A 26,192-nucleotide genomic window follows, 5' to 3' on the forward strand; every position below is an offset into this window, starting at 1 on the left:
GATGTTGAACTGAACATGAATCAATCAAACATAACAACCCTGGGCAGAGAATTGCCTTCAACGTTTTCAGGTAACCAGACTCTGTGCTCACGTGTAACTGGGGCAGGAGATGGAGGTTTTAGCTGTTGGGTTTGATCCCTGTGGTTAATGTTCTGTCTGAAATGATCGATCGGCAGCATAAACACACTGAGCGTGGCTGTGAAGCTCACACCTCGCAGGTCTTTCAAGCTGCCCAGCTGTGAGAGTCCCACATCTTGGCAACATGATCACAAGAGATGGAAGTTAAGAACACAGATTTGGGAGCAGAGCTTTAGCTGGTGCAGTGATCACTCATTTTATCCCCATGTACAAATGGATAAGATCAGATGTGTAACTGGAGGTATAATCACTCCACATCTCTATGATGATGAGAGAAAGGGAAATGTTGTGCCCATCCTCAAAAGTGGTCAGGCCAGATGGGATCGCTTCAGTTCCCTGGGAAAATCATGGAGGAAGCTGTGTCAGAGCATGGTTTTGGAGAAGGTGACTGGGAACAGTCAGCAGGAAGTTACTGAGGGCAAACCATGCCTGACTCACCTGCCTTTGACAAAACACCTCTGTGGACAAGGGAAGGAGCAGTGGATGTTTGTCACCTCAACTCTAGCAAGGCTTTCAGCACTCACACAATATTTTGCACCAAAGTTAAGCTGTTACAGCTTAGGCAGCAAGGCGGGCAGGACAAATGGTTGGGTGTTGAGGGTCAGTGGCTGGACTGCTCCTGGAGTGGGGTGTCCCGGGACCTGACCCAACATCATCTTCTCAAGGACGTGGAGGCAGCAGCACAGGTTTGTGGATGACACCAAAGCTGAAGGAGCAGTCAGGGCCCTTGGGGCAGGGCTGGGCAGGAACCTGATGAGATTCCACAAGGAGATGGGCAGAGACCTGTGCTGTCAAGGAAGCAGCCCTGGAAATGGTAAACCGGGGTGAGGGGCTGGAGCAGGTGCCGAGGAGGAAAGGCTGAGGGAAGAGATTTGGTCAGCTTGGGGAAGGGAAGGCTTGGGGAGACCTAACAGAGCAACAACCAGGAAGCTACCAGGAAAATTCAGACTTCACACAGCAGCGCATAGGCAGGAGCATGAGACACAAGGTAAAAGCTCAAGAGAGGGTTAAGCTTTTTGAAGAACACAAAAATGATCAGAGGGGTGGAACACATCTCCTGTGGTGACAGGCTGAGAGAGCTGGGCTGGGTCAGCCTGGAGAAGAGAAGGCTCCTGAAGGGGAGACCTTAGAGCAGCTCCAGTGCCTAAAGGGGCTACAAGAAACCTGGAGAGAGGCTGTGGACAAGGGCCTGTAGGGACAGGACAAGGGGAATGGCTTTAACCTGCCAGAGGGGAGATTGAGATGAGCTCTTAGGCAGAAGCTCTTCCCTGTGAGGGTGCTGAGGCGCTGGCACAGGGTGCCTGGAGAAGCTGTGGCTGCCCCATCCCTGGCAGTGTTCAAGGCCTGGTTGGACACAGGGGCTTGGAGCAACCTGCTCTAGTGGAAGGTGTCCCTGCCCGTGGCAGGGGGTTGGAGCTGGATGAGCTTTAAGGTCCCTTCCAACCCAAACCAGGCTGGGATTCTGTTTTTTCAGCCTGGGAGCACCAAGCATGGGAAGGGGTTGCCTGGACAGGCTGTGCACTCTGCAGCCCGGCAGGTTTTCAAGACCGTAATGGAAAAACCACTGTTCTGAGTAACACAATCATTTCACAACCACATGGAATAAAAGCTCCTGGGTCCTCTTTAACAGGAATGATCCAGTGATCCGTTACATAAAATGCAAGGACCGCAAAAGGCAGTTGAACAGCAGCAGTACCCACTGCTCCAAATCCCACAGGCACCTTCTGTTACTGGATAGCTGCTGTTCTCTAGTTCCATCCTTTATAGGACTCTATGATGAACAGGGTTTTTTTCCTTAGAAAACACCACAACTCTGAAGGAATTCTGTGACTCAACAAGCAATGACATAACAGGCTCCAAAGGCACAAACATCTGACCAAGTTCTCCCTGAAAAACCTCTGGTCCTGACTAACTCAGAAGAGAGCAGGGAAAGGACAAAAAGAACATTAGCAACTTCTATTCACACCCATTCAAATTAAACCAGGCTTCTCAGGGATGAATAAAATATCCCAGGTATTCCAACGTTCTCCTTCAGCTGGCACAGAAACAGGTACATGGGCAGGAAAGAGTTCTGCAATAACACATTGCAGGAAGTTACTAAGAAGTCAAGACGCTGTAGCAGCTAATTCCTTAAGTTGTTTATTTATCATTGAAGAAACACACAGCAGCAAGTTCTGTGTTGGCCTCAGTATGACCAGATAGTTACTCGTTGTTACTGCACCCAAAGTTGAAGTCAACACAGCCATTACTACAGATCACTTGTTTTGGAAAGGGAAAGAATTGACCCTGAAGACAAAGAATTGGGGGGGAAAATTCAACAATTTCTCCAAAAACCACACATTTTAAATATGACAATATTTATAAATCCTTGAAAGGCAATGAATTAGCCAGGAATGGAAAAAAGCAGTTGTGATGTTGGCAACAGAAAATACACAGCCATATGCTTACCGAAACGCTGGAGTTTGTAAGAGCTGGCAGTGGGGTGGTTGTCCTGCTGCAGCACAACACAGTACTGGAACCATGACTGCAGAACAGCCTCGCGGGCGTCACGGATCCAAGTGAGTCTACAGAAGACATCCCTGCAGCTGATGCTCGTGTTTAGCCTATTTTAAGTCAAATTTAAACAACTTATTGAATTTAGATAGTGATAAAACACGTCTCAAACCGCCTGCCCTCAAAGGTACCCAGGTAAAAGAGGGCTTTTATGTTGGTTTTTCTATCTTTTGGCTAATTATGGAGCTTCGTTTAGCTCTGCTTTTTCCACTGTGTGGACAGAGGTGTTTTTAATGCATGTTCTGTGGTGATAATACCCCGTTCCAAATTAAGCAGCACTAAAACTGAAAAGGTCAGCCTGTTTTGGTGTGAGATAGAAGCATTACTCAGGACAGTTGGGCTTGCTTCTTTTTATTTTAGCAACCAATGACCCATGAAAGAAGCGTCGTTTGGAATTTCACATCCTGCCATTCAATTTCCAACCTTCTGCTGTGAGTTTTGTGCATGATCAATCTATATGAGTAAGTAATTCAAGCTCATGCTTTCATGTTACCTCAAAACATTTGTTAAAGAATTCCAATTCAGAATGTTTATAAGCACAAATATAATCTGTGGATTCCATCAAATCAAAGCTAAAACATTGGTTAAACTCTGGTGATCTCCACTTAACGTCGTACAGTGGTCCACCCTTCCTCATCTGTCTCGTTTTTAGTACGGCGAACGGGCTCACGCTCCTTCTCTGTTTTCCAGGAACCTTTCTCCTTCTCCCCATCTCTTTCTCGATCCTTTGCTGCTGCTGGGGGAGCAGAAGCTGGAGGAGCAGCAGGAGCAGGGGCCGAGCGCCGAACTGGCTCACGTTCTTCTCCACGTTCTTCTCTCCTGTCGTCAGCGCGGCGCCACGAGCTCGCTACAGAGAGAGACAATAAAACCACCTTTGTCATGCTCCACCAGCAGAGTTTAAACAAATATGCCCAGCACCAACAGTCTGATGTACTGACTCTCACTCCTGCCAAGAGGTAATGTGATGACAACAGCCAAATGCAGTTCAATTTGATAGTGAAGTAATGGACAGGAACTACTCGAGTCTCTTTCCAGGTTCAGGATTGTTGTGGGGAAGCCAAGCGTCATCTTTAAAACACGTAAGAATGGTCTATTGATGTACAAGGGTTTGTGATGTAAAATATATTCTTGTCTTATTATCAGAATTAAAAGCACAAAGCATTGAGATGAAATTGAGAAGCAAAGAGATGAGGAGCTGCCTCCATAATCCAGGAGATGGTTGGTGACCTGCTGCTCCACTTAGATGCACACAAGTCTATGGGGCCATGACTGAACCCTGACAATGGAAAAATCCTAACTTAAAACACTCATGGAAGATGCTGAGGTGTTCACTGCCTCAAAACACAGCAAATTACTCTTCAGCCTCCTGAAATCAGAGGTTTACGCAGCACTGGATTATACAACCCTGCTGGTAACAGCATTCCCTGTCCTTAACTCTATGAGGAATTGTTAATGTCCACCAGAAGGGTGTTAAGAATTCTGCCCAGCTCTGTGTGAACAAAGCTGTGTCAAATACCAACCACTCATATGCAAAATCCTCTGGCTACATTAAAAATATAGATAAAACTAATGTCCACATTGAGAACTCTCAGCCTTGGGGTCCCATATGACACGTTCTGCTCCCTGACAGCACCTGCACTCGGGGCAGACACCGAATGAACATGAGAATGCCAGAACTGGGAGATGTGGTATCTCAGGCTAAATGGTTTCTGTTACAGTGCTTTGGAACACAGCAAAGGATTAATAAATGTACATAATTAAAACAGGTTAATGGGTGTAATTATAATAGGTTATTCATCAAAACCGTGCATTAATAGTGTGAAAGCCATAAGGCCTTGTCTGGAAGTATTTCCCTCTTATATTTAATAGTTTTAAGAATTGAGTCAGAAGTTTCTGGGAGGTCTGTCTTGATAATTTTAAGTGCAAGAATTTCATTCACCCTCAACATAATCTTACTATGAAAACTGCACGCTTCAAACGTTATCCTTCCTCTGCAGATGTGAAAATGCTACTGTGCTACAAAAGAGCACAACTAAAAAATGTTAAGATTCAAGGGAAGAATTCTCAATGACACTAAAGCTTCTTTCTATCACTTTGCTTATGCAAAGGGTGTTTAAGTGCCTGAAAATATAATTTATTCCCACTTTACCACATCCTCACACTGTCAGAGCAACATGAAGGCCCTATGATCATAGAATCCCAGCCTGGTTTGGGTTGGAAGGGACCTTAAAGCTCACGAGCAGGGACACCTTCCACTTAGAGCAGGTTGCTCCAAGCCCCTGTGTCCCAACCTGGCCTTGAACACTGCCAGGGATGGGGCAGCCACAGCTTCTCTGGGCACCCTGTGCCAGCGCCTCAGCACCCTCACAGGGGAAGAGCTTCTGCCCAAGAGCTCATCTCAATCTCCCCTCTGGCAGGTTAAAGCCATTCCCCTTGGCCTGTCCCTGAAACAAACATACGTTCTTCACGGTCAAGATCTGAGGGGTGGTCCTCTCCTGAGGGGTGGATCTCTGTCATCAAGTACGTCGATCTCTCATGTCACGACCACCTCTGTCCCATTCTTCACGACGACTTGAATCTCTCCAGCTAGAAGTTTCCTCAGCTGGGCCTCTTCTCCAGCCAGCGTCATCCCTATTGCCATCCAAAACATAAGACTGAATGTCAAGACTTTACCTTTGGTATGGAAAGCAGCAATGCTAAATCACAACACAGGGATTTTTCAGGCCCAGTGGCCTGAATTTTAACGTACTGTGGGCCTCTATTTAACATACTGCCGTATTTCCAAAACCTTTTCTGTTTTTCTGGGGCCTAAACATGAAAATTCTCTTGATAACAGGTTAAAAACAATTAAAACGAAAGTAAAGCATTTTGGAATTTCTTCTGTAAACTGCTAACACTGTCTTAAAATAATAAATCAAAAAGGCTCTAAAGTCATAGATCATATTATCCTAGACTGGTTTGGGTGGGAAGGGACCTTAAAAGCTCATCCAGTTCCAACCCCTGCCATGGGCAGGGAACACCTTCCACTAGAGCAGGTTGCTCCAAAGGCCCCTGTGTCCAACCTGGCCTTGGATGGTCCACTATCCAGTTACTGCCTTCAAGTGCTTAATTTCATACAAACCAACACTGTCCTTTTCACTCAGTCAGGTTACATTATCACCAGGGCACTGCTGTTTAAACAGACACACTGTGGGAGCATTAAGCAGAGACTCCAACCTGGGACGCCTGAAACGATCCTCTCGATCGAAATCCCTCTCTCTGTCGAACTCCCGGTCCTTCTCGTTTCATCACGATCTTTGTCTCTGTCCCATTCACGGTCTCCTGGAGGTCTGGAGTCCCGGGGAGGCCCCCAGCTGTCCTCACGAGCCTTTTCCCGTTCTCTCCATCCCCCTGTGAGTAAGAAACAGTGAAAGCAATGTGTGACTGACCTCTGATCTCACTGGAGACAAAGAACCCTTTGCTTCCCTCACTGAAACTGGTTCTTCAGGTTTGCATCTCTGCGGATCCGACTCAAGATGCTTGTACAAAGTGTGCACGTTGAGTGGGAGCCACAGACAAAACACTGTGGAGTAACATGAAGACACTAATATGTACCTCATCCATCAGTTCTGCCTGCAACACTGCAGCAGAGCTGGTTACACCCTGCAGGCAGAAAGCACAAACTGCTCAAGGGTCTTGAGCAAAACAAGTGCAGGAGGTGTTTTACTTCACTATGTAAAGGGGGTAGCTCAGACAGCAGATTCTTTCTGAAAATCTATGAACGAGGAGATTTTAGGCAAGAAAATTTTTTAAGAGCTTACTGCTTTTTAAAGCACTTGCTTTAAAATAAGACTCTCATTTACATCTGCTTACACAGTGCATCCTGCAGTATCGTGCAGTTATTTATGACTGGGAGTTCTTTATTGTGCTTTTTTCTTTGAAGAGGAGAAAGGAGAAAGCTATTGGAGTGTGAATTTTGAGATTTATGGTAACTTTTCTACAGGTCTGGATTACAGAATTCGTGCCTGTGAAGTTGATGTGGTGCCTGTGAATACGTAAATCTGAATTAAAAGAACCAGGGGATTAAAATAATATCTAATATTTAAACATCAACAGTTCTGAAAAGAATCAGAAACAGTTGTTCTACTCACTGGCAACAAGACTTCAGACTAGAAATAAACCTGACAAGAATAAGATAGTTCAGATTGGAGTGGACGACCTCCTGACACGTCCTTTACAAGCTCCTGCTCAAAGTAGGGTTTTCCACAAAGGTAGACACCAAAGCAAAAAAGAATCATAGTAAAACAAGTAATATCTTTGTACACATAAAAAAGGCCTCTCAAAACCAGACCCACTTCAGTGTACGTATCAAAATCCTCCTTGGGAGAAGGCTGATTTCAGATTTATAGAGGAGAAAGGGTAAGAGACCAAGGTGTGCTAAGAGAGTACGTTTCTCTCCCATCCGAGCATTCAACTTATGTACTCTGGTTTTGCACAAAGCATTACTCTGTGACTTTTAGGTATCTTCCAAGCAAGCACCAGGCATTGCATTTCTTTTATCTTTTTTTTAATCCAACCAAATTAAAAAGGTTGAATTATACTAAGTACGGGAACATCCACATCAGCCAAATTAATCCAGATGTTTTCAGAGCTGATTCCCCCACCTCTGGCACCAAGTACACTACATCCATTACCTGCTGGGTTAAGACACTGTTTGGAGGGAAGATTATTGTATCATCGTATTTTACCTGGTTTACCAAATGGTCTCCAAGGACCTGGCCTTGAATCATCACCACCACGCCACGGACCCCTGTCATCGTCTCGTCTGGAGAGCCTGTCGTCATCTGTTGCTCCGCCAGGGTCCCTGTCATCATCGCGCCTTGACATCCTGTCGTCATCCATCCCGCGCCTGGGACCTCTGTCATCATCCATCCCACGCCTGGGACCTCTGTCATCATCCAACCCGCGCCTGGGACCTCTGTCATCATCTGCAGCACGCCAGCTGCCCCGGTCATCATCCAGCCCTCGTCTGGGTGGCCTGTCATCATCCAAAGCACGTCTGGGTGGCCTGTCATCATCCAAAGCACGTCTGGGTGGCCTGTCATCATCCATTCCACGCCTGGGACCTCTGTCGTCATCTGCTGCACGCCAACTGCCCCGGTCATCATCTAGCCCTCGTCTGGGTGGTCTGTCATCATCTAAAGCACGTCTGGGTGGCCTGTCATCATCCAAAGCACGTCTAGGTGGCCTGTCGTCATCCATTCCCCGCCTGGGACCTCTGTCGTCATCTGCAGCCCGCCAACTGCCTCTGTCATCGTCCAAACCACGCCTGGGCGGCCTGTCCTCATCCAACCCACGTCTGGGCGGCCTGTCCTCCTCCCCTTCACGCCTGGGGGGTCTGTCCTCCTCCCCTTCACGTCTAGGTGGCCTGTCCTCTGCTGAATCCACAGAAGGACGTTCCTTTTCTTCTGCAGCACCGCGTCGGGGTAGATCGTCACCACGTCGAGGTAGATCATCCCCTCGTCGGAAAGATCTTTCATCATCTCTTGCTTCCCCTCGACGCCAATCTCTATAAAACCACGGGGAACAAGCAAAAAGCAGAAGCTGACATCCAGGAAAGCTTTACATATTAGATAGACAGTTTCAAAGCCCTCGAGGCCATTTCTGAATGTATCCACTTAGTGTGTGGTTGCAAACACATTTACAGAGCTTGTAGTTTTCAAATGCACTTTCTAATTGCTTTCATTGCTATGGGAAACAGTAGGTCACCATCCCTGTGGCCTCAGTAAAGACTCAGCAGTTTACTACTTCCTTCAAAACTACAGTTTGAAGGGGATAACGACAGTCCCCTGTTGGTTATCTGATGCAACACAACAAGAGGTTTGGCTTCTCCACCAAGCCTAATGTGACAAACTTGAGCTAAGTCTTAAAGAACCAGTATTAAAAACCCCATAACCTTCAAGTAAGTATCTCCCTTCTTCATGCACGTCCCAACCCAACAGCCCAATCCCTGTTTTCACACGCTTTGGCACAGTCCCAGCCCAACAGATTGGCAATACTTTCACTGACCAGCATCCACAACTAGACAGAGCAGCACAACGCAGTGAACTCCTGACTCAACCCACTGCTACTGCACTGAGTGGGGTGCACCAGGCTCTGGCAGTGCTTGCACAGACTCTCCTTACCAGGGATGTAGGTGGGATGTGAAGAACTGGTGAGTGTTCTCTGGGCTACTGAGTCATCAGTTCATCTTGGAAATATGTTTGGATGTGGAACACTGAGGTGACCTGACACTGCTGAACAACGGTTCAAGCCTTCCACTCTGGTCTCTTTCCCTGGACACACCATTTACCTGAATGTCCACAGGATTTTACACATGCATTTAGACCATAAGCCTTGGTTTTGCATCAGATTCATTTCTTTATTTCAGGAAATTACCCTTTCTAAGCTAGTTCTTCAGCAATGAACAAGGACTAGTACATCACAGAGATGTACTGGTACCTGCTCCTTGGCAAGAGAAGAGAAGCTGCACTGGGGCTGCATCTCATGGCTTCAAAAAGTAAAATCAGAACCAAAACAACCACCCACCACCACTCCCTGGTTTAGAAATCCACTATGTTTCTAAAATACAAACAAAAGCACAGCAAGGACTTGCTACAAAACAACAGATGTAGGACTGCAAGAGGTGAGAACAAAGAGGCAACAGTTTGTGACAACTTTGCAGCTCAAGAAATTCAAGGAATTGGGAGCAGTGTTATTTCCTAGCTTTGGAAGAATGCAATTACCATTGAGCTGTGAGATAAAAACAAGACATGGAGATTGTTAACTTCAATTTAGACTCAAATTGGATCATCCTTTGAAAAACCTGATTATTTTGACATAAAAGACATGTAGATAAATGGTTATAAAGTTCATCAATTGAGCAGGTATTTAATTCATTTATATTCTGGTATTGGTTCAGGGGTTGGGGATTTTTAAGTATATTTTTAAGCTTGCAGCTGAAATTATACCTGTGTTGGTTTTATGTTATATCACATTTGACAACTTTACTGTTTGGATTTCAGCTTTTGTCCTTCTTTCCCTCTTAGAAATCCCCACTCCCACTTAAAAAGTTTACGGACATTAAGTCAAACAGCATTTGATAGATGAGTAAGAACAGAGGGGTGGCAAAGCCCACACTGTAGTGTCTACCTCTGTGACAGGTCTGTAACCTTTCTGCTTGTCTTAACCCAGGCACAAACAGCACAGACATAAATTAGGGGTCAACCCCTCTTTTCTATACATTCTGGCTTTTAGTGTTTCTTGACCATAACCACATAAGCATTTGTTGATCCTTTGGGATAGCAACCTGTGGCACTAACAACTCTAATGGGCTGTGCCAAGTCGGAAAGCCTGCAGCACTGCCCTGCCACTGCTAGTGACCACCAGGTTTATATTAGTTGCTATTTCATGGTCTCAATGAGCAAGTGTCCAGTTCTTGACAGAATTTTATGGCTTTTCTGTGATCTAAAGAACAAGAGGTACCACCATAAAATTACTTTTTCTATTAAATCAACTGGCTTTTAATTAAACTCCTCCATAGCACTTCTATGTTAACCTCTTTCTCCAGCTACAATATTTGTAATATTTTGCTGTATCAGAATTGACTTTCTTCTCTTCCTTGTATTTTATCACATCATTGGTTTTGTTTTGCTCTTGTTTCTTATGGTAACTGCACTGTGCTCCTGCACAGTGAAGGAACAAAGCAAATACAGGTTAGTTATAACTCACTGTAAAGCCACGAGCTGCCCAAGAGCCCTTGCTGGACTCTTCTGCCTTTCTGTAATCTGGTTTTTCTTGTAACTGGAACCATGGTATGGAAAAGACTAACACTGGAATGTGCCAATCACTTGGAGTCCAACAAATTTTATGGCTTCTCTCCTCGTGCTAGCATCCGTAAGGACTTTTAATGTATATATCCAATAGGAGTACTTACATGCTGCAAACTAAATCTGATGCTCTGTTACTGCCTTTATCACTCAATTCAGAAATACACTTTGGAATTACTTTACTCAGAGTTAGATTTGCACTGCTGTCTTTGTATCCAACATACTTCCCTTTAGGATTAAAATCCAACTGAAGGTAGACATGGGGCTACTAAAGAATGCAGAATTAGACCCTTCTTCTGCAAGTATGTCTGAGCCTCATCACTTTGTTATTTCCTAAATTCAGCAAAAAGAAAATAATTGAGAAACATTGCTTTATGTGAAATTCCATAGAGAGATTAATTTTGACTGCTATCGGTATTTCCTTCTAGTATGCCTCAGTATACTCCTTTTAGTAAAAGAGAGAAAGAAAGTTTTACTGAACATGCTACATAACAATGCAAAACATGACTAACTTTAACCCTTTGGCAGTCACTCAGCTTGATTTCTACAAAAGCTGGGTGAAAAATCATAGAATCCCAGACTGGTTTGTGTTGGAAGGGACCTTAAAGCTCATCCAGTTCCAAGCCCCTGCCACGGGCAGGGACACCTTCCACTAGAGCAGGTTGCTCCAAGCCCCTGTGTCCAACCTGGCCTTGAACACTGCCAGGGATGGGGCAGCCACAGCTTCTCTGGGCACCCTGTGCCAGCGCCTCAGCACCCTCACAGGGAAGAACTTGTTCCTGATATCTAATCTAAATTTCCCCTCTGTCAGTTTAAAGCCATTCCCCTTGTCCTGTTCCATGAACACTTCCAGGGATGGGGCAGCCACGGCTTCTGAAATGACTAAGACAACACTTATTTAGAAAAACTCGATGCTATAATGATTCAGAAATTAATATGGGTCACTTGTATCACCCTGTGTGTGTGTGGGGAAGATCACACTGAAGCATATAATTAGATGCATTAAACACTTCTGCAAGATGTTAATAGTTAAAGGCTTCACCCAGGAGTTTCATTTTTGATGGTGCAATTCACAAGAAAGTGGATCACTACCAAGAATGGCAACACAGCTGTTAAGGAAAGACTGAAAAGACTATTTGGCTTAGCGAGAGATGGTACTCTTCCAATGTCAGAAGAAATTACTAGAGAAAGAGTAAATGAATTTGCTTCCACTGGAGTCAGAGTAAGTGTAATGGATGTAAATTGCTGCACTGGAAATGAGGGTTGGATATTTATAAAGATCTATCTACCTGGAAGGCTATTAAGCATCAACACTGCCAACTGGACCAAGCAGTGGTACCTCCATCAGCACAGGTGAACAGATCCAGGACTCCTGAAATACGTAGATGTGAACAAGTGTCTTTTTTGGGGTTTTGTGTGGGTTTGTGTGTGGGGGGGTTGCTGTGTTGTTGTTCTTTGTTATTTCTCTAAAGGACAAAGTACCTCCAGAACATTCTTTCTTCAGAAATCCTTCCTCCTCTGTGCAATAGTCTCTCAGAACTTTGTTTTTATCTATGGCACAGATTTGCTGCTCTGTGACTCACTCCAGGATTTGAATAGTTTTAAGACTCTGAATTTTGACTTTCCTGTTCCTGTATATTACTCTCGATTTTCTAAATGGAAAAGCTCAAACAGTTTCATCATTCAGGATCCCTGCATTTGCTTGTCAACCTTCCCCATTCCGTATTTATACAACTGATACCACTGTTTGAGCGGGACAGAAATTAAACCAGGAACGTTATCAGAATGAATTCCAAGATAAATCCTCCCTCTCATTTTGAGATCCTTACAAAGGATTTGTTTTAGGAAAGGTAACTTTTGGCAATGTAAGGCATGAGGTATTACTCAGTTAGTGCAGCTTTAGCAGTGACAACATCAAGGCAGCCTACACATTCTGAGCCCAATAGTGGTGCTCAGTAGCTCAGGGATTACCTTTCCACTGGTGCTCGTCGCCATTCAGATTCTGTCTCACCACCTCTTCGCCAGGAGCTCTCAGACTCCCGATCGCCCCAGCGAGATTCCTGCAAGTCCAAAGAAATGAGGAACAGTCTCTCTCAATACTTCAAAATGAAGATTTTCAACATAGAATTTACTCCTTTCAGAGCATACTTTGGCCTGAAAAACTCACCTGTCACACTGTAGAGAATACTGAACCATCAAGAGTCTGAGTAACTTATGTTACTTATGTTACATACTTAAGTATGGTCTTAACTGACTAACTTTAGTGTTTCTGGCACAGTTCAAACAACATGGTTCCCTTTGTGCCACATACTTTACCAGTAGGGTGATATATGCAATTACACTAAAGAGTGTATGAACAAGTGTATGAACAATACTACACTGAGCCATAGCTACCACCCATGAACACAAAAAGAGGTTCTAACGTTTTCACTTTTCCTGCTACTTAATGACAGTAGGAATGAATGCAAAGAATTATTTGCTTTTGTGCTTTCTAATCAGATCAGAAAATGCAACTGAATAAACTGAAAGCTCAGTGTAGCAGAGGCCATTTGTTCAGAGCACCTCAATGCACAGAACAGGGGAGGGATTTGTGTTTTACACAACTTGCTTACATGAAGGGCAGAGCAATAATGAATATTGTCTTTTTTTAATAAAAGTAAACTCTCCCTTACTATTGCTGGACAAAGACAAACTATTTAACTACTTTTAACACAGTGCTTATTCCCTCATTCCACCACAAGAAGCAAATGAGATAAACCATGTAAAATACATGATTTCACATCATCGCACAACCTCTTTACAACAGGATATTCTGGTTTAAAGCTGCTCTTTGCAAGTGTTTTTATTTGTCAGAGCTTCAATATGGGGAAATACAGAGGTTGCACAAGATCTTGCATATCCACTGCTCCACACTTGCCTACTTAAATGCTTTTGAACTGACCCCAACAAAGCAGAGTGAGCGAAGAAAGAATCCCAAAACTGCACATGGTATTTTTCAAGTGGTACAGTTATCTCCCTCAGAACCTGAGCCAGCTTCTCCCTATGATCAAGTGCCCATGGCTGGGAGTACCTCTGATGTGAAAAATACCAGTGATGATTGGACTATGGACTATGAAAACAATTTACACACTTATCTTCACAGGGTCACTCAATGGAGGATGCATTAAACAAAGATTATGGCTATGGTGGATGAAACTTAAAACTAGTTCTGTGATTGATAAGTTCTGAGAAAGTGGGAGTGTAGGTTTGTGGGACTCAGTTACATTCATTTAAATCATTAAGCATTTATTTTAACTTTTGGTTCCTGTTGGATTGGGATAATGATTTCCTCCAATGCTTCTATTGATGGGAATGTTGCACACACCTCTTGGTTTTAATTACTGAGTATTTCTTATCAAACTATGCTTTTATGTTTAATCTGGGATTTTCCTTCAGTATTTACTCTAACTCCTGACTTTGGCAAGAGTCACTACACTTGCTTCCAATACAGCTTTCGTTCTTTCGTGTTAATGAAATAGAAGGTTTTATTCAATATTCTTTTTAGTCTTTATTCATTTAAACAGCTTGGAGGTCTTAGCAGTTTCTTTGTTTTACTTTATTACTAAACTACAGGTTCCAGATGCTGACAATGAGCTGAAACTAAGTGACACTAACCTGACTATTAAATTAGCCACTTATGCTACAACTTTCAAAACAGAATTAAGCTACAATTTTCAATGCTACCATCTTCTTCCAAGTCACCTACAGAAGAAGCAGCAGTCAGGAAGAAGAGAACCCTGCAAGTATTACCCACCTTTCTTGAGAACGGGTCATCCAGCCCTCTCCTCTCTTCTTCCCGACGACGTTCCCTCTCTTCTATCTCCATTTCTCTTTGACGCTTTTTCTTCTCCAGTTCTTCCAGTTTCTTGACCCGTTCCTGGTATTCACGCTGCTCCTGCTCGCGTTTCTCACGCTCGATGCGTTCCTTTTCCTCACGCTCTGCAGTTGGAAACATAAATACACTGTGTTACCTCTTCTAAAGCCTTGCAATGGGCTACCAGACAAAGCAATTCATAAAGAAAGGTGTGAGTTGCTTACAATGCTTAAGTTCTCGATCCAATACCAATGTTCCCTTTCTAATCTCTTTCAGATGTGCACAAATAAGTGGCCAGAACTCCAACTAAATGACTAAAATCAAAGACTTAAATTTTCACTAGCATCCCTTACTTTATCTCCTGATTTATTCATCTCTGGGAGAAAGGGAGGGCAAGAAGCATCCTTTTGCTTTCATTTTCCCTTCCTCCCATAAAGCTTTACCATGGTCCTTTATTCCTTTCTGCTTTCAAGGCAGGTTGGATGGGGCTTGGAGCAACCTGCTCTAGTGGAAGGTGTCCCTGCCCGTGGCAGGGGAGTGGAAATGGATGAGCTTTAAGGTCTCTTCCAACCCAAACCAGTCTGGGATTCATGTGCACGGGTAAGCATTCACATGGTGCCTTAGGTAAAATATGGTGCAGTATCTAATAGCAGTGAACACAGTCTTCACCACTCACTGGAAGTGAAAATACTTCCTCCAATATCCTGACACAGGGAAACCAGGAGTTACTTGCATACACATCTGGAATGGGTGAAGCATGCAAAGGACAAAATAATCACGTTCTCAATGATACCTTTGAGCAGCTGTTCTTCTCGTAATCGTTGCTCTTCCTCCTCCTTCTCCCTGTAGTAAGTAATGCGCCTCTCCTCTTTGCGCTGCTTCTTGCGCTCCTCCAGGCGGTTACGCCTCTCCTCCGCTAACCGTTCCTGGAACTGCTTGAGCTTATCCTGAAACACACATGGAAACAGCAGAACTGTAACGTTCGAGAGCTAGACAGTTACAGAGATTGCTAAAGAAAGCTTAGAAGCAAACCAACTGCAGCATATCAACTTTGCTGTGCTGAAAAACAACCACCTGTTTGCCACTTCAACCTCTTCTGCAGCTGATTCCGTATGATATATACTCCTGCTTAGAAGACAGACAATCACCATGCCCAATTCTAGTCCTTCACCTGCTTTCTCAGGAAAGGAATTACCTGAATAATAATTTACCTGTGCCTGAAGTTACATACATTACCTGAAATTACCTATATTGTTGCAAAGAATCATATGCAGCTACTGAACTTATTTTAACATGACACCTTGCTTGATGGGGCTTTTTTAAACAGCTCTTGCTGCAACATGGCCAAATAATCAAAGCTATAAAGGCAAGTATTTCTACCTATTTCTTGGCTTCAATATTATTGTTCATATTATCCCATCCAAGTACTTTTCCTCACTTTAGGGGAATATTTTATTACAATACCATAGCTCCTGTACCTCATAAACTGTTCGTCGTGATGCTTTGAGCCTGGCTTCAAATAGATCTCTATCTTCCAACATCCTTGAGAGTCTGTTCTTGTGCTCAAGGGCTTTCTCGCGCTCCAGCTGCAAAGTGGTGATCTAAAACCAGAAATCACAAAGTATTACACAGTAAAATCTCACTATATATTTGCATTCCAGCTACCTCAGCCACCAGAAAGAGAAATTATCTTTTCCTCTTTCAGATCCAAGGCAGAAGACACTGCTGCCCACTAGCACAATGAAATTGTGAAGCTAACACATCACTCTTTACATCAACTTCTTCCTTTGGATTGAGCTGGGAAAAAAAGGCAGTGCAAACCCCACTATTTTTCATTCACTACTAATGGACTTTATGATCTGAACAAAACCCATCTTACCCTTTCTTCTTCCTGTTGCTCCCACAGCTCCATATCATGCACCCTCTGCTCCTCGTATGCAGTCTTTATTAAAGGAATTTCTTCTAAGCGCTTGGCTCTTTCAAAGTAGTCAATCTGAATAAAGATAACACACCTTCAGCATGTCTCAATGCAAAGACCAAATCTTGGAAGACTCCATCTCCAGCACCCTCCAAAGAAAAGCCCAATATCTGGAGACTTCTCCAATATGTACTATTGTTACAGAAGAACCACACTGGAGCACACCAAAGGTCCACCTAACCAAGCACCTGCCTCTGCTGCTGGCAACTAAATGCGCTCCTAGGCAAGGATGCAAGAACAGAGACAGGCATATATACAACACTCTCTCAGCATCACCAATTTTCAGCTCCCAGCATTGCCTGTTGAAGTGTTTTTGTATTTCGTAAGCATTGGTGGATTTCTCCTCTTGCCCTTTTGAGCTCAAAGGAGCTTCTCATATGCAACAATGTACTTTGGAAAGAACTCTTGCATGTCTATGGCTCACAGCATGAAGATCCACCTTCTGCCTACAAATAGTTCTGAACATGGCTCCTACTACCTTCATTTGATGCTTCCTGGTTCACTATGCCTCACAGTCAGTGCAAGAACAACTGCTCCCCACCATCAGCTGTTACAGCAGGTACATTCTTAGAGACTGCTACCACATCCTCCTCACAGAAATCTTTCAGAGTACTATTTTACATAGACATTTCTTGCACAGAAGCCAATCCACATCACTGATAATCCCTGTTTGCCTCCCCTCAAACTCTCAGTTCAACTGCATCCTTTGTGAGGTATAGACCAGAGATGCAGAAGAACCAAGTTCTCTTTGCTGCCTAAGAATGCTAAGTTTGGAACCTATCCTTTAACACACAAAGCTAAAGATTTGGGGTAGGTTTTTTCTGCTTTCTCTACCTTAGGTATTTTATATCTATCTAAACAGAACATCATTCAAAGACTCATTTTATCCCACAACTGCTTTGCTGAAATTTTCTTTGATGAACAACTTTGTAAAAGCCTTCTGGAATATCCAACTTAGTTCCACCCCTCAGATCACCCTTACTCGTGTTTGTTTTGTCCACTTCAGAGAACTCCAAGAGGAAGCCCTGGCTTACAATGAATGCTTTTATAGAAGCTGTGCTAACCTTTTCAGGTAGATCCTATTTACCCAGGTGACTAATTCTATTATTTAATGTATTTTCTGCTACTTTGCCAAATATTAGCATCAAGTTTATAGGCGTGCAGAATAAAAGATCCTCACTGGAACCTTTTTAACTAACTTTCCCATTATCAAGCCAGCTTTAAGTGACCTGAATAACCAACTGTATCATATAACCTCTGCTTCATTCTTGAATACAGCTGAAGTCCTGGGTGAGCTTCACCTTGCCCAGGTTATGTATTTCTGTTTACTACAACAACATGTTCCTCACACTTTTATAGCCAGCCAAGTTTCAGGCAGGTCCTCTTCTGCCATGTAGAAGGGCTCCAGCAGGGCCATTCCCTCTGTTTTAGCAAGGAGTGATACAATGAATTAATTTAGCTTCTCTGTAATGGCCTCACCTTAGAATCATAGAATGGTTAGGACTGGAAAGGACTTTAAGATCATCTAGTTCCAACCCCCTATTTTCCAATCGCAAGTCTTTCCAACCAAGACTCGGTTCACGAAGACCTTGAGGGTCCTTTTTCAAATCAACTCCATGCATTAAAACGTATTTGTGCACTGATACCAGAAACCCAATTGGTTTATAACTCATTTACCTTTTTTAGTTTGAAAAAGTAACATTTTCAACAACAATATTACATCTATCTATCTGTATCTCCATACAGGAGTTCACAACTTCCAACTAAAGCATTGGATAGATACAGGTTTGTACCCTTCCTACTCTCTACCTTTTTCTCCTGGTTCTTCAGCCGTTCCTGAAGCTCCTTCTTTTCTTTCTCCAGCTGTTCAACTTGTTTAGCCATAATGAAGTCAGGATCCAACTCTTCAAGGTCCTACAACCAAGTAAAGTTATCGATACAAAATAAAGCAAACATGTTCTTCTGTTACAAATGTGGCTGGTTTCTTTATTTCAGCTTTTCTGCAGTTTTCCACTTAACTTTTAAAGTAATTTGCTTCAAAAACATTCTCAGTTTCTTTTCCTCTCTTCTGGGAGAGTATTTTATGTTTTAAAAACTCTCTACAGCATTTGTATCTTGATTCTTAATGGAGACAAAGTCCAGTTACTGTAAAACTGGATCTGGAAGCCTAGTTTGTATTTTAGATACCATTCAAGCAACAAGAACAAAACAAAACCAACCAACCAACCATAAAAACCCAAACCAAGCTGGACTTAATTCCTCCAGGTAAAAAAGGTCCTATCCAAACTCAGAATTAAGGTTTACTTACACTGTTGAGCAAATTAAATCAGAATCATAGAATCAACAAGGTTGGAAAAGACCTTTAAGATCATCAAGTCCAACCATTAAGTGTCAAACTCGCATTTTTAAGAGACTGTTTATAAGACCAGTTACAGTTTAAAACTAGATAAACATGACATTGCAACAGCCTGGCAATGTAACACCCAAAGCATAAAGCCACAAAACATCAATAGGAAGTTGTCTACCTCAATGTCAATATCTTTAAATGCTTTGGCTCCCAGTTCAGTCTTCTTAATCTGCTCCAAGCGCTCACGAACAGTCTTCTTTTTGATCTGCTCATGCTCCTGCAGGATACGCTCCTTCTCCCTCTCCTTCGCCTCCTGGCGCAGCCTCTCTTCTTCAGCCTTCCGGACTTTCTGTAGCTCTGCCTCACGTTGTTCCAGTTCTTCCTTTTCCCGCTGAATGTTTAAGCTTTCCAGGCGCTCTTTTCTTTCCTCTATCGTCTGGCGACGTGCAAGAATACGCTGATGCTCTTTTCTTGAGTTCTTTAAGAAGGCAGTGACTGCCAGCTGATGCTGTTCCTCCTTCTCTTGCTGAATTGGAATTAAGAATAAGACAATGACGTATAGAGCATCTCTTTAAAACGCAGAAAGCACAGTAAATGCTTCTCAAAAAAACCTCAAAGTTAGTTTTATTCTTCAAACTTGCCAACTGCATGGAAATAAAACTGTAATGGCCAATCTAATCATAGAATCAGAGAATAGTTTGGGTTGGAGAGGACCTTAAGCTCACCGAGTTCCAATCCCCTGCCATGGGCAGGGACGCCTCACCCTAGACCATGTTGCCCAAAGCTCTGTCCAGCCTGGCCTCGAGCACTGCCAGGGATGGAGCATTTACCACTTCTTTGGGCAGCCTGTGCCAGTGCCTCAGCACCCTCACAGTAAAGAGCTTCTTCCTTAGATCTAACCTGAAAATAATCACTCATCCAAGTGGCATACGAGGTAGTATCAACTGACAAGAAAGTTGTCTGTACAAGACAATATTCTCTAATACATCTTAACTATGAGTTTCACACTTTCTTCTGTCCAAAAATAGTGATATTATTACTGATATTTAAGAGTCTGAACAGGGGGGGTGGGAGGGTCAATCTATTTTGTCTTTGCATGTGTCAGCAAGTACAGCACCACATCAAGTGTGTTTCACCAAAGCTCCCTTGTTTTTAAAGGCTTTTTCTTTCCAAACACACTAACATAAAGATGAAAATATCCTAACTGACACAAAGCACTATCTGTGAGATGACAAAGAACAGATGAGTCAACAATTTAGGTATAAACATTGTATATAAACCCATTCCAATTAAGTTATAAAAAGCACTACACTTCTAGACACGAGGCTGTTCTTTAAGCAGCCTTCTCACCACCTCCCCATTCTCCTCCAGAGGACCTATACAGTTCTGTGTAGAGATTCATGCTGGAGAGGTGTAATTGTGCCAGCTCATGGAGTTGCCCATTTTAATCACCCCAGCAAGCAGCAAAGCACTGCAGCCTGAGCAGCTCACTGAGCTCCCTGTCATGCTGCTCCTGAAATGTGACCTACCGCCAGGGTATTTTTAGTCCTCTGTCACTTCTAGAGCATTCAACAAAAACACTGAGACACTTGTGCCTTGGTGCAGGTCTGAAAGCATTTAAAGATAAATGGAGGTGCCAGAAACTAACGAATTAGAAGCGTTGGATGAATACAATGATTTTGTGAATCGTAACAAGTTTGACAGATATTTTAAGTTTTTAAGCACCTGAAAAATGTGAGGGTTTGATCTGAATAACAAAGGGGAAAAGTTATCACCAACTTGTTCTGTAGTTTCTCCAACCACACAGACTGATGTTAACCATGATACTGTACTCCCATTTTACAAGTGTAACTACTAGCACTTTAGTTTTATTCAGCTAATTGTACTAATATGAAGTATAAGATCATTTGTCATTTCTATCTATGAATGTAAATCTGATGCATGTTTCTTCTTTCACACCAACAATCTGTCTGATAGCAATCACTAATAAAATCTTTTTAGGGGAAAACTTACATGAAGTACTTTTATCTTAAACACTGTAAAGGTGTTTATAGGTGTATACAAGTGTCATGATACAGCTCTACTTGTGTGCCTATATCTTAATGATATTACACAGTATTTCAACCCATATAAAGACTCTAACATGGACATGTTGCTATCAGCCAGATGTTTTTCCAAAGGGAAAAATTGTCTGTTTTCTATGAAATCTTTCATAAACATAAAGCAAAAGAAAGAATTACCACTGCTCTTTAAAGAGAAGTGAAGGTTTAACTTGCCACAATCAAAGCACGCTGGAAATCCGAGACCTGTTTTACACCTACAGCGCTCTGGAGAACCTGAAATGTGAGCTCATCCGTGAGTCTGACCTTGGAGCCACCAGCCCCAGTGAGGAGGACAGGCAGTGACAAGGACAGGTCAGGTCTTGAGCTGTGGGATCTTTTGTTCATGGTTTTAAATTCCACTAGAAAATTACATTCCAGGTTCTTCACAACAGCAGTTTCCCCAGGAAGAATAAAGAAAGCAGGCTCTTGGATTTCCAAAAGTGCATTAAACAAATCCTACTCCTGCAAGGCCCATCTATGGGTAAGTTATTATTTGGTATATCCTAAACCTGATATATTCAACACTGGCAATTTAAACTCAAGCCTCTTGTGTACATTTTAAGCAAACACTAACTAGTTAGGTGCATTTAAGAATGACGACTTCTTCACAAGCACAAATAGCTGACTACCACCAGGCTGAAAAACATGAAATCAAAAGATCTGATCTGAGAAGACATGTTCATTAAAATATAAGCTTTGGTATAAAGTTTAAGTTATTAGCTTACGTTTCTACTTTTATTTCCACAAGTATGGAAATGCAGCCCATCCTTACTGTCAAATTAGATCAGAGATTGTTACCAGAATGCTCTGAAAAACAGAGCAACACACTTCTGAAAAGAACCCAACGTACAAAACGTACATGGATTTGAGTAGGTACAAAAATGTACCCACTCAGATGCTTGCAGTGTCACGTTAAATTAATCATTAGATAGCTCACTGCCTCTCCTGTCAAGGAAAGGCAAACTGGTAACTCCTTCAATTATGATCTCACAACTTCAAAGGAAGCTTGTCTTGCTAAACCAGAAAATTTAGGTCTATTAGACCAGGTGAGTGCATAACAGATGCAGAAGGATACTTTGTCATTAATAAACACATCCATGTTACACTACGTTTGTATACATTAACACCTCCAGGATCAATTGTTCTGAAGGGAGAGGACAGCAGTATCAATACTGATCACCACTGCACTGAGAACAGTACTGGAAGGAGCAGTTGATCAGACAAGCAGAAGGCTGCATAAGGGTAACAGATAAACATCACACAACCCACATGGGGGAAATGTCAGAACCTGTCTCTGCTGCAGAAGACTTAAAGTGACTTACCAGTAAGTGAGGAGGCTTAATGACTGCAAGAGCCTTAGCCAGAGCTGAGGACATAGCAGTCAACTGATTCCTGATCTGCTCAGAAGGCATGCTTTGTAGCTGAGGGCCTAGCGGAGCATCTTCTCTAGTGCTGTAATTCAGATCTGAGCCAAAACTCAGGGTCCGGGTGGTATGATCAAGGCGAACCTTTGGGGGAAAAACCAGGAAGGATTGTATTAAACAATTTCTCTGTTGTTCTGCCTATGACCAATGTGAGTCAACAGAAGCTCTAAACAGAAATTACCCTGACTAAAGGTTTGATTTCCATGGTTTATACAAAAAAACCCACACAAACAAAAAACATCACTGGAAGAGGCTGAACTTCTAATGGTTCTATGAAACGAGAGCACTGCAAGACAAATTCTTGCCTCTTCCTCCACATTAATGATACACCAAACAAGAATCCTGACTTTAACACAGACAATATCAACACATCTAAAATATAAGCCAAAACTGTGTGTTCACCAAAACAAATTAACTCAGCTTTATCTAAAAACCTCAAGGGATAAATTCTAAGCAACCTCAACTAAAAACTATTTGTATCTCATGACCAGCTTAAACATTTCCTTACAGGCTGTCATTCTTTTAATAGACAACTTTACCAACAAGGCAATCTTCAATTGAAGATTGCTGAAATATCCTAGCCATCAGTGCACATTTCAGACACTGGTGGTTTCATTCAGTCACTTGGTTAGATAAAAAACCGCATTAGTAACTGCTCAACTCTTCAGCCTTGCACAACTAATGCGGCATAGCCAGAAATTTGCATCCCTGTTTTTTAGACTTGCTTCAGGATATGCTGGACTCAATGACTGGGGCTCACGGGGCAAGTTTCAGTGAATTCCATTTCAACTTTTTACTTCTACTGGACTTACATTACTGGTTGTTGACCTAAATCAAAAACAGACACCAAACTGTAAATAATCATCAGTTCTTACTATGTTGTCACTTTTTACTCTAGTTTATCTCCGTTTATCAGAACCAATTGTCTTCCTTGGGTTCAATGTCAACCAGATAGTCTTCATGCAGTGTAATACACATGGATCCACACATCATGTCACAGAAGCACTTACCTGTAAGTCACAATGTCTGGCTGCATCAACGATATTGCGTTCCAGCTGGAAAGCATCAACAAAAGGAACCAGGGTAGCCAGGCGAGAAAATTCAATGCTTTGATAAATCTGGGCCACCTGAAGGTGAACACAAATATTAGGTGTTTTCCTTCAGTGAAAAAGAGATCAGGAATGAAAGTTGTTGTATAAGCTCTAAAGCTTACTAAATTGTCAGAAATTAATGTATACGTAGTAATACAACTGCAGCTACTCTCTGAGGATTTTACTTCTGTGCTGTAGTCAAACTTAAGCTAAGATTCAAAGCTATTCTGAATGGTTTCTTTGTATGAAGGAGACTGGCAGCAGTAGCTATGTACAGCTATGCTGCTAATTAGCCTTCAACTGGTTCTTTAGCACACCAGAAATAACACTGCTCATCACTTGTAACGAAAGCAGGTCAATGAAATGTGCATTTGATACAACACCAAGACACAAAAACCCCACTGATACATCCCACCCAGAGCTTACTCCAAAAAATAGTTTTAAGAAATGATGGATTACCTTAAATAAGAGCTCACAGATCCATAATGAAGAAAATCTAGGCAAGAGATTACACCACTGTATGCAACCACTATTAAGTATAGCTACTACAGTTGTACCTGAATAATGTACAAATCTGAAGATATAAGTTATATGCCCCAAAAAGGTATTTTGAAATCACAATGGGCTTCTCTTTGGTGGAAAAAACTTTACTTCAGCATGGAAGTTTCCAACTTGATGTTCTTCCAAGGCATTTTCTAACTTCTCTGTACTTATGAACATACATTTTCTTTACTCATACCTGCTGCAGAAGGCGAAGGATGGTATTGTTTTGCAGGTGAGGCACATAGAGCTGCAGTTCAGGTTCCTTCTCAGCTTGGTCCTTCACCCAGTTCAGAACCTATCAAAATTCTGCAAAGTTACTCTATCTGCATCAACCCTTACAAACTTCAACAGTAAAATACAAAGCATGGTTCTTAAATACTTAAGTTTTACAGCTCATGAAACAACAGCACCTCTGTCCAGCTACTACATTGTTTTCTGAAGTCTATCTTTTGATCATAACACTTTATAATGGATACCTGACATATTTTGTATGAAGGCGACTGACAGTAGTGGCAACATTTACCACGCTGCTAATTTACCTTCAGGTTCTTTTTAGCACCTCAAGTCTCTTTGTTCCCACTATCAAAGACAAAGAATGTGATGTGCTTCAGCAATTGCAGGATTTACATTAACCCCATCAACATCACATTATTCTACCTCTCAATAATCTACATTTTAATAGTAAGAACAGTCATTGGTGTGTTTTTCCACTTCCCACCAACCCTCCTCCACAAATCAGTATTAGTCAAGAGCAATTACTATATACACAGAGCTACAAAACTTACCTTGCTGACACGGCTGCACAACTTGAGCGGGTGGAAGTCTACTTCAAGCCAATTGTAAAGTTCTTTCACTTCTGGAACAACATATTGCACCACGTTGAACCTTACCTACAGTCAACAACAACAAAAAAACCCAAAGAGCTCAATAAATACAATTTTAACAAATAGTTATGCTTTAAAAATTTTATATTTAAGAAGTTAAATAGGTAGCACATGTACCTTTTAATACAGGAGTCTACTTTTTTTTCATTACACCATTCTTAATGGCAGTGGCAATAACTACACCACTTAACTGTAGTTAAAAAGGAAAAGTAGACAAAAACCATATAACCAAGATAAATATTCAGACCAAAGTACCACCCTCAACTTAGCAGCTGTTTCTAAGACATGGCCCTACTACACAGATACAGGCCCACATCCAAACTAAACCCACACATCTCAGTTCATGAGGAAACTCCTGAAGCTTTAAATTGTGGTTTTAAAGCAAACTCCAGAAGTACAAGAAGAATTAATGTAAACTGTAAAATGAACCTTGAATGTAAGTTATAGGCATGCATGCAAATGACTGCAAGAAATTCAACATCCTCTGAAGATACCTGACTGTAACTGAATGCCTGATTTGTTTACGAAGGTTGGAAGGAAGATTAAATCCAGCCTCCCCTCACATTAAACACAAGGAAGTTTTCATAATCACTCAAGTCCTTACAGTCTGCTATTTAATATCTGACCTGGGCTTATACAAAATACATTTAGAACTTGGTTCAGTTAATTACACACCTTAGAGTAGGGAAACCCCCCCCAAAGTTCTAGCTCACAGCCCTTTCAGAACCCCCAGAGTTTCAAAGCAACATTTGTTGCTTGGGAGACATAAAGGATGATACTGAATCTGACTCCTTAGTGCACACAAGCATTCAGGCCTCCTGTTATTGCTGCCATTTCCAAACCGTCCTTTGTGTGAATCTGAAATGTTAACACTACACATTAAGTCATACAATTAACGATAGAGCTGTTTTAACTCAAACTGCTGTCCCAGAACTAAGCAGAGTGTTCTAGAAGGAAAAGAAGAGGCACCAATGGTTCAAAGCTGCTCATCTGAACACCACTACTCACCATATCATTAATGAGACTGCCACGGGTAGGTGGGGCCTGAAGACCCAAGAGGGTTGCCAGCCGTCGCTGTTTCTCCACGATGATCCCGTCCATATCCAGAAGACGGGCAATGTCTGTTCTCTCAGGAGTGATAGGAATGGACAGAGTGGCCAAAAGGACTCGAGTAGACATCCTGTTGACAAAGTATAACCACAAAAGATGAGCTGCAAGAGAACACTAATTCCTTTTCATAGATGTGCCAATTCAAGAGGAGGAATGAGTAGCACTGATGATGCACTATATAAAAACACCAGCAGTAACAGAGAAGACACTGTGCAATAAGAGTACAGAATGCAGTGTCCATCAGTAACCAGGGGAAAGACTTTGATAACACCTTTCCATTACTTAAATACACGTATATATTTCATGCTTACATGTATATATA

At 42.3% G+C, this 26,192-nt stretch overlaps 1 protein-coding gene and 1 non-coding gene across 2 annotated transcripts in view; both read right to left on the bottom strand.

Moving 5' to 3' along the window:
- Positions 1-2,261: 2,261 nt before the first annotated feature.
- The window catches only part of EIF3A (eukaryotic translation initiation factor 3 subunit A), a 36,294-nt gene continuing 12,363 nt past the window's right edge, over positions 2,262-26,192 (bottom strand). The window contains 19 exon segments of the mRNA XM_030485791.1: positions 2,262-3,538; positions 5,151-5,163; positions 5,165-5,210; positions 5,212-5,322; positions 5,908-5,977; positions 5,980-6,081; positions 7,419-8,239; positions 12,510-12,598; positions 14,332-14,516; positions 15,185-15,338; positions 15,870-15,992; positions 16,271-16,384; positions 18,179-18,283; positions 18,895-19,242; positions 22,141-22,326; positions 23,253-23,369; positions 24,073-24,171; positions 24,662-24,766; positions 25,769-25,940. Coding sequence (XP_030341651.1) covers positions 3,297-3,538; positions 5,151-5,163; positions 5,165-5,210; positions 5,212-5,322; positions 5,908-5,977; positions 5,980-6,081; positions 7,419-8,239; positions 12,510-12,598; positions 14,332-14,516; positions 15,185-15,338; positions 15,870-15,992; positions 16,271-16,384; positions 18,179-18,283; positions 18,895-19,242; positions 22,141-22,326; positions 23,253-23,369; positions 24,073-24,171; positions 24,662-24,766; positions 25,769-25,940 — 3,202 coding nt within the window. The 3' untranslated portion in view covers positions 2,262-3,296.
- LOC115609156 lies at positions 23,572-23,704 on the bottom strand. Its single transcript, XR_003991767.1, has one exon. It is a non-coding gene; the product is annotated as a small nucleolar RNA SNORA19 (small nucleolar RNA).

The sequence above is a fragment of the Strigops habroptila genome, chromosome 5 (genome assembly GCF_004027225.2).
Source record: "Strigops habroptila isolate Jane chromosome 5, bStrHab1.2.pri, whole genome shotgun sequence".
Lineage (NCBI taxonomy): Eukaryota > Metazoa > Chordata > Aves > Psittaciformes > Psittacidae > Strigops > Strigops habroptila.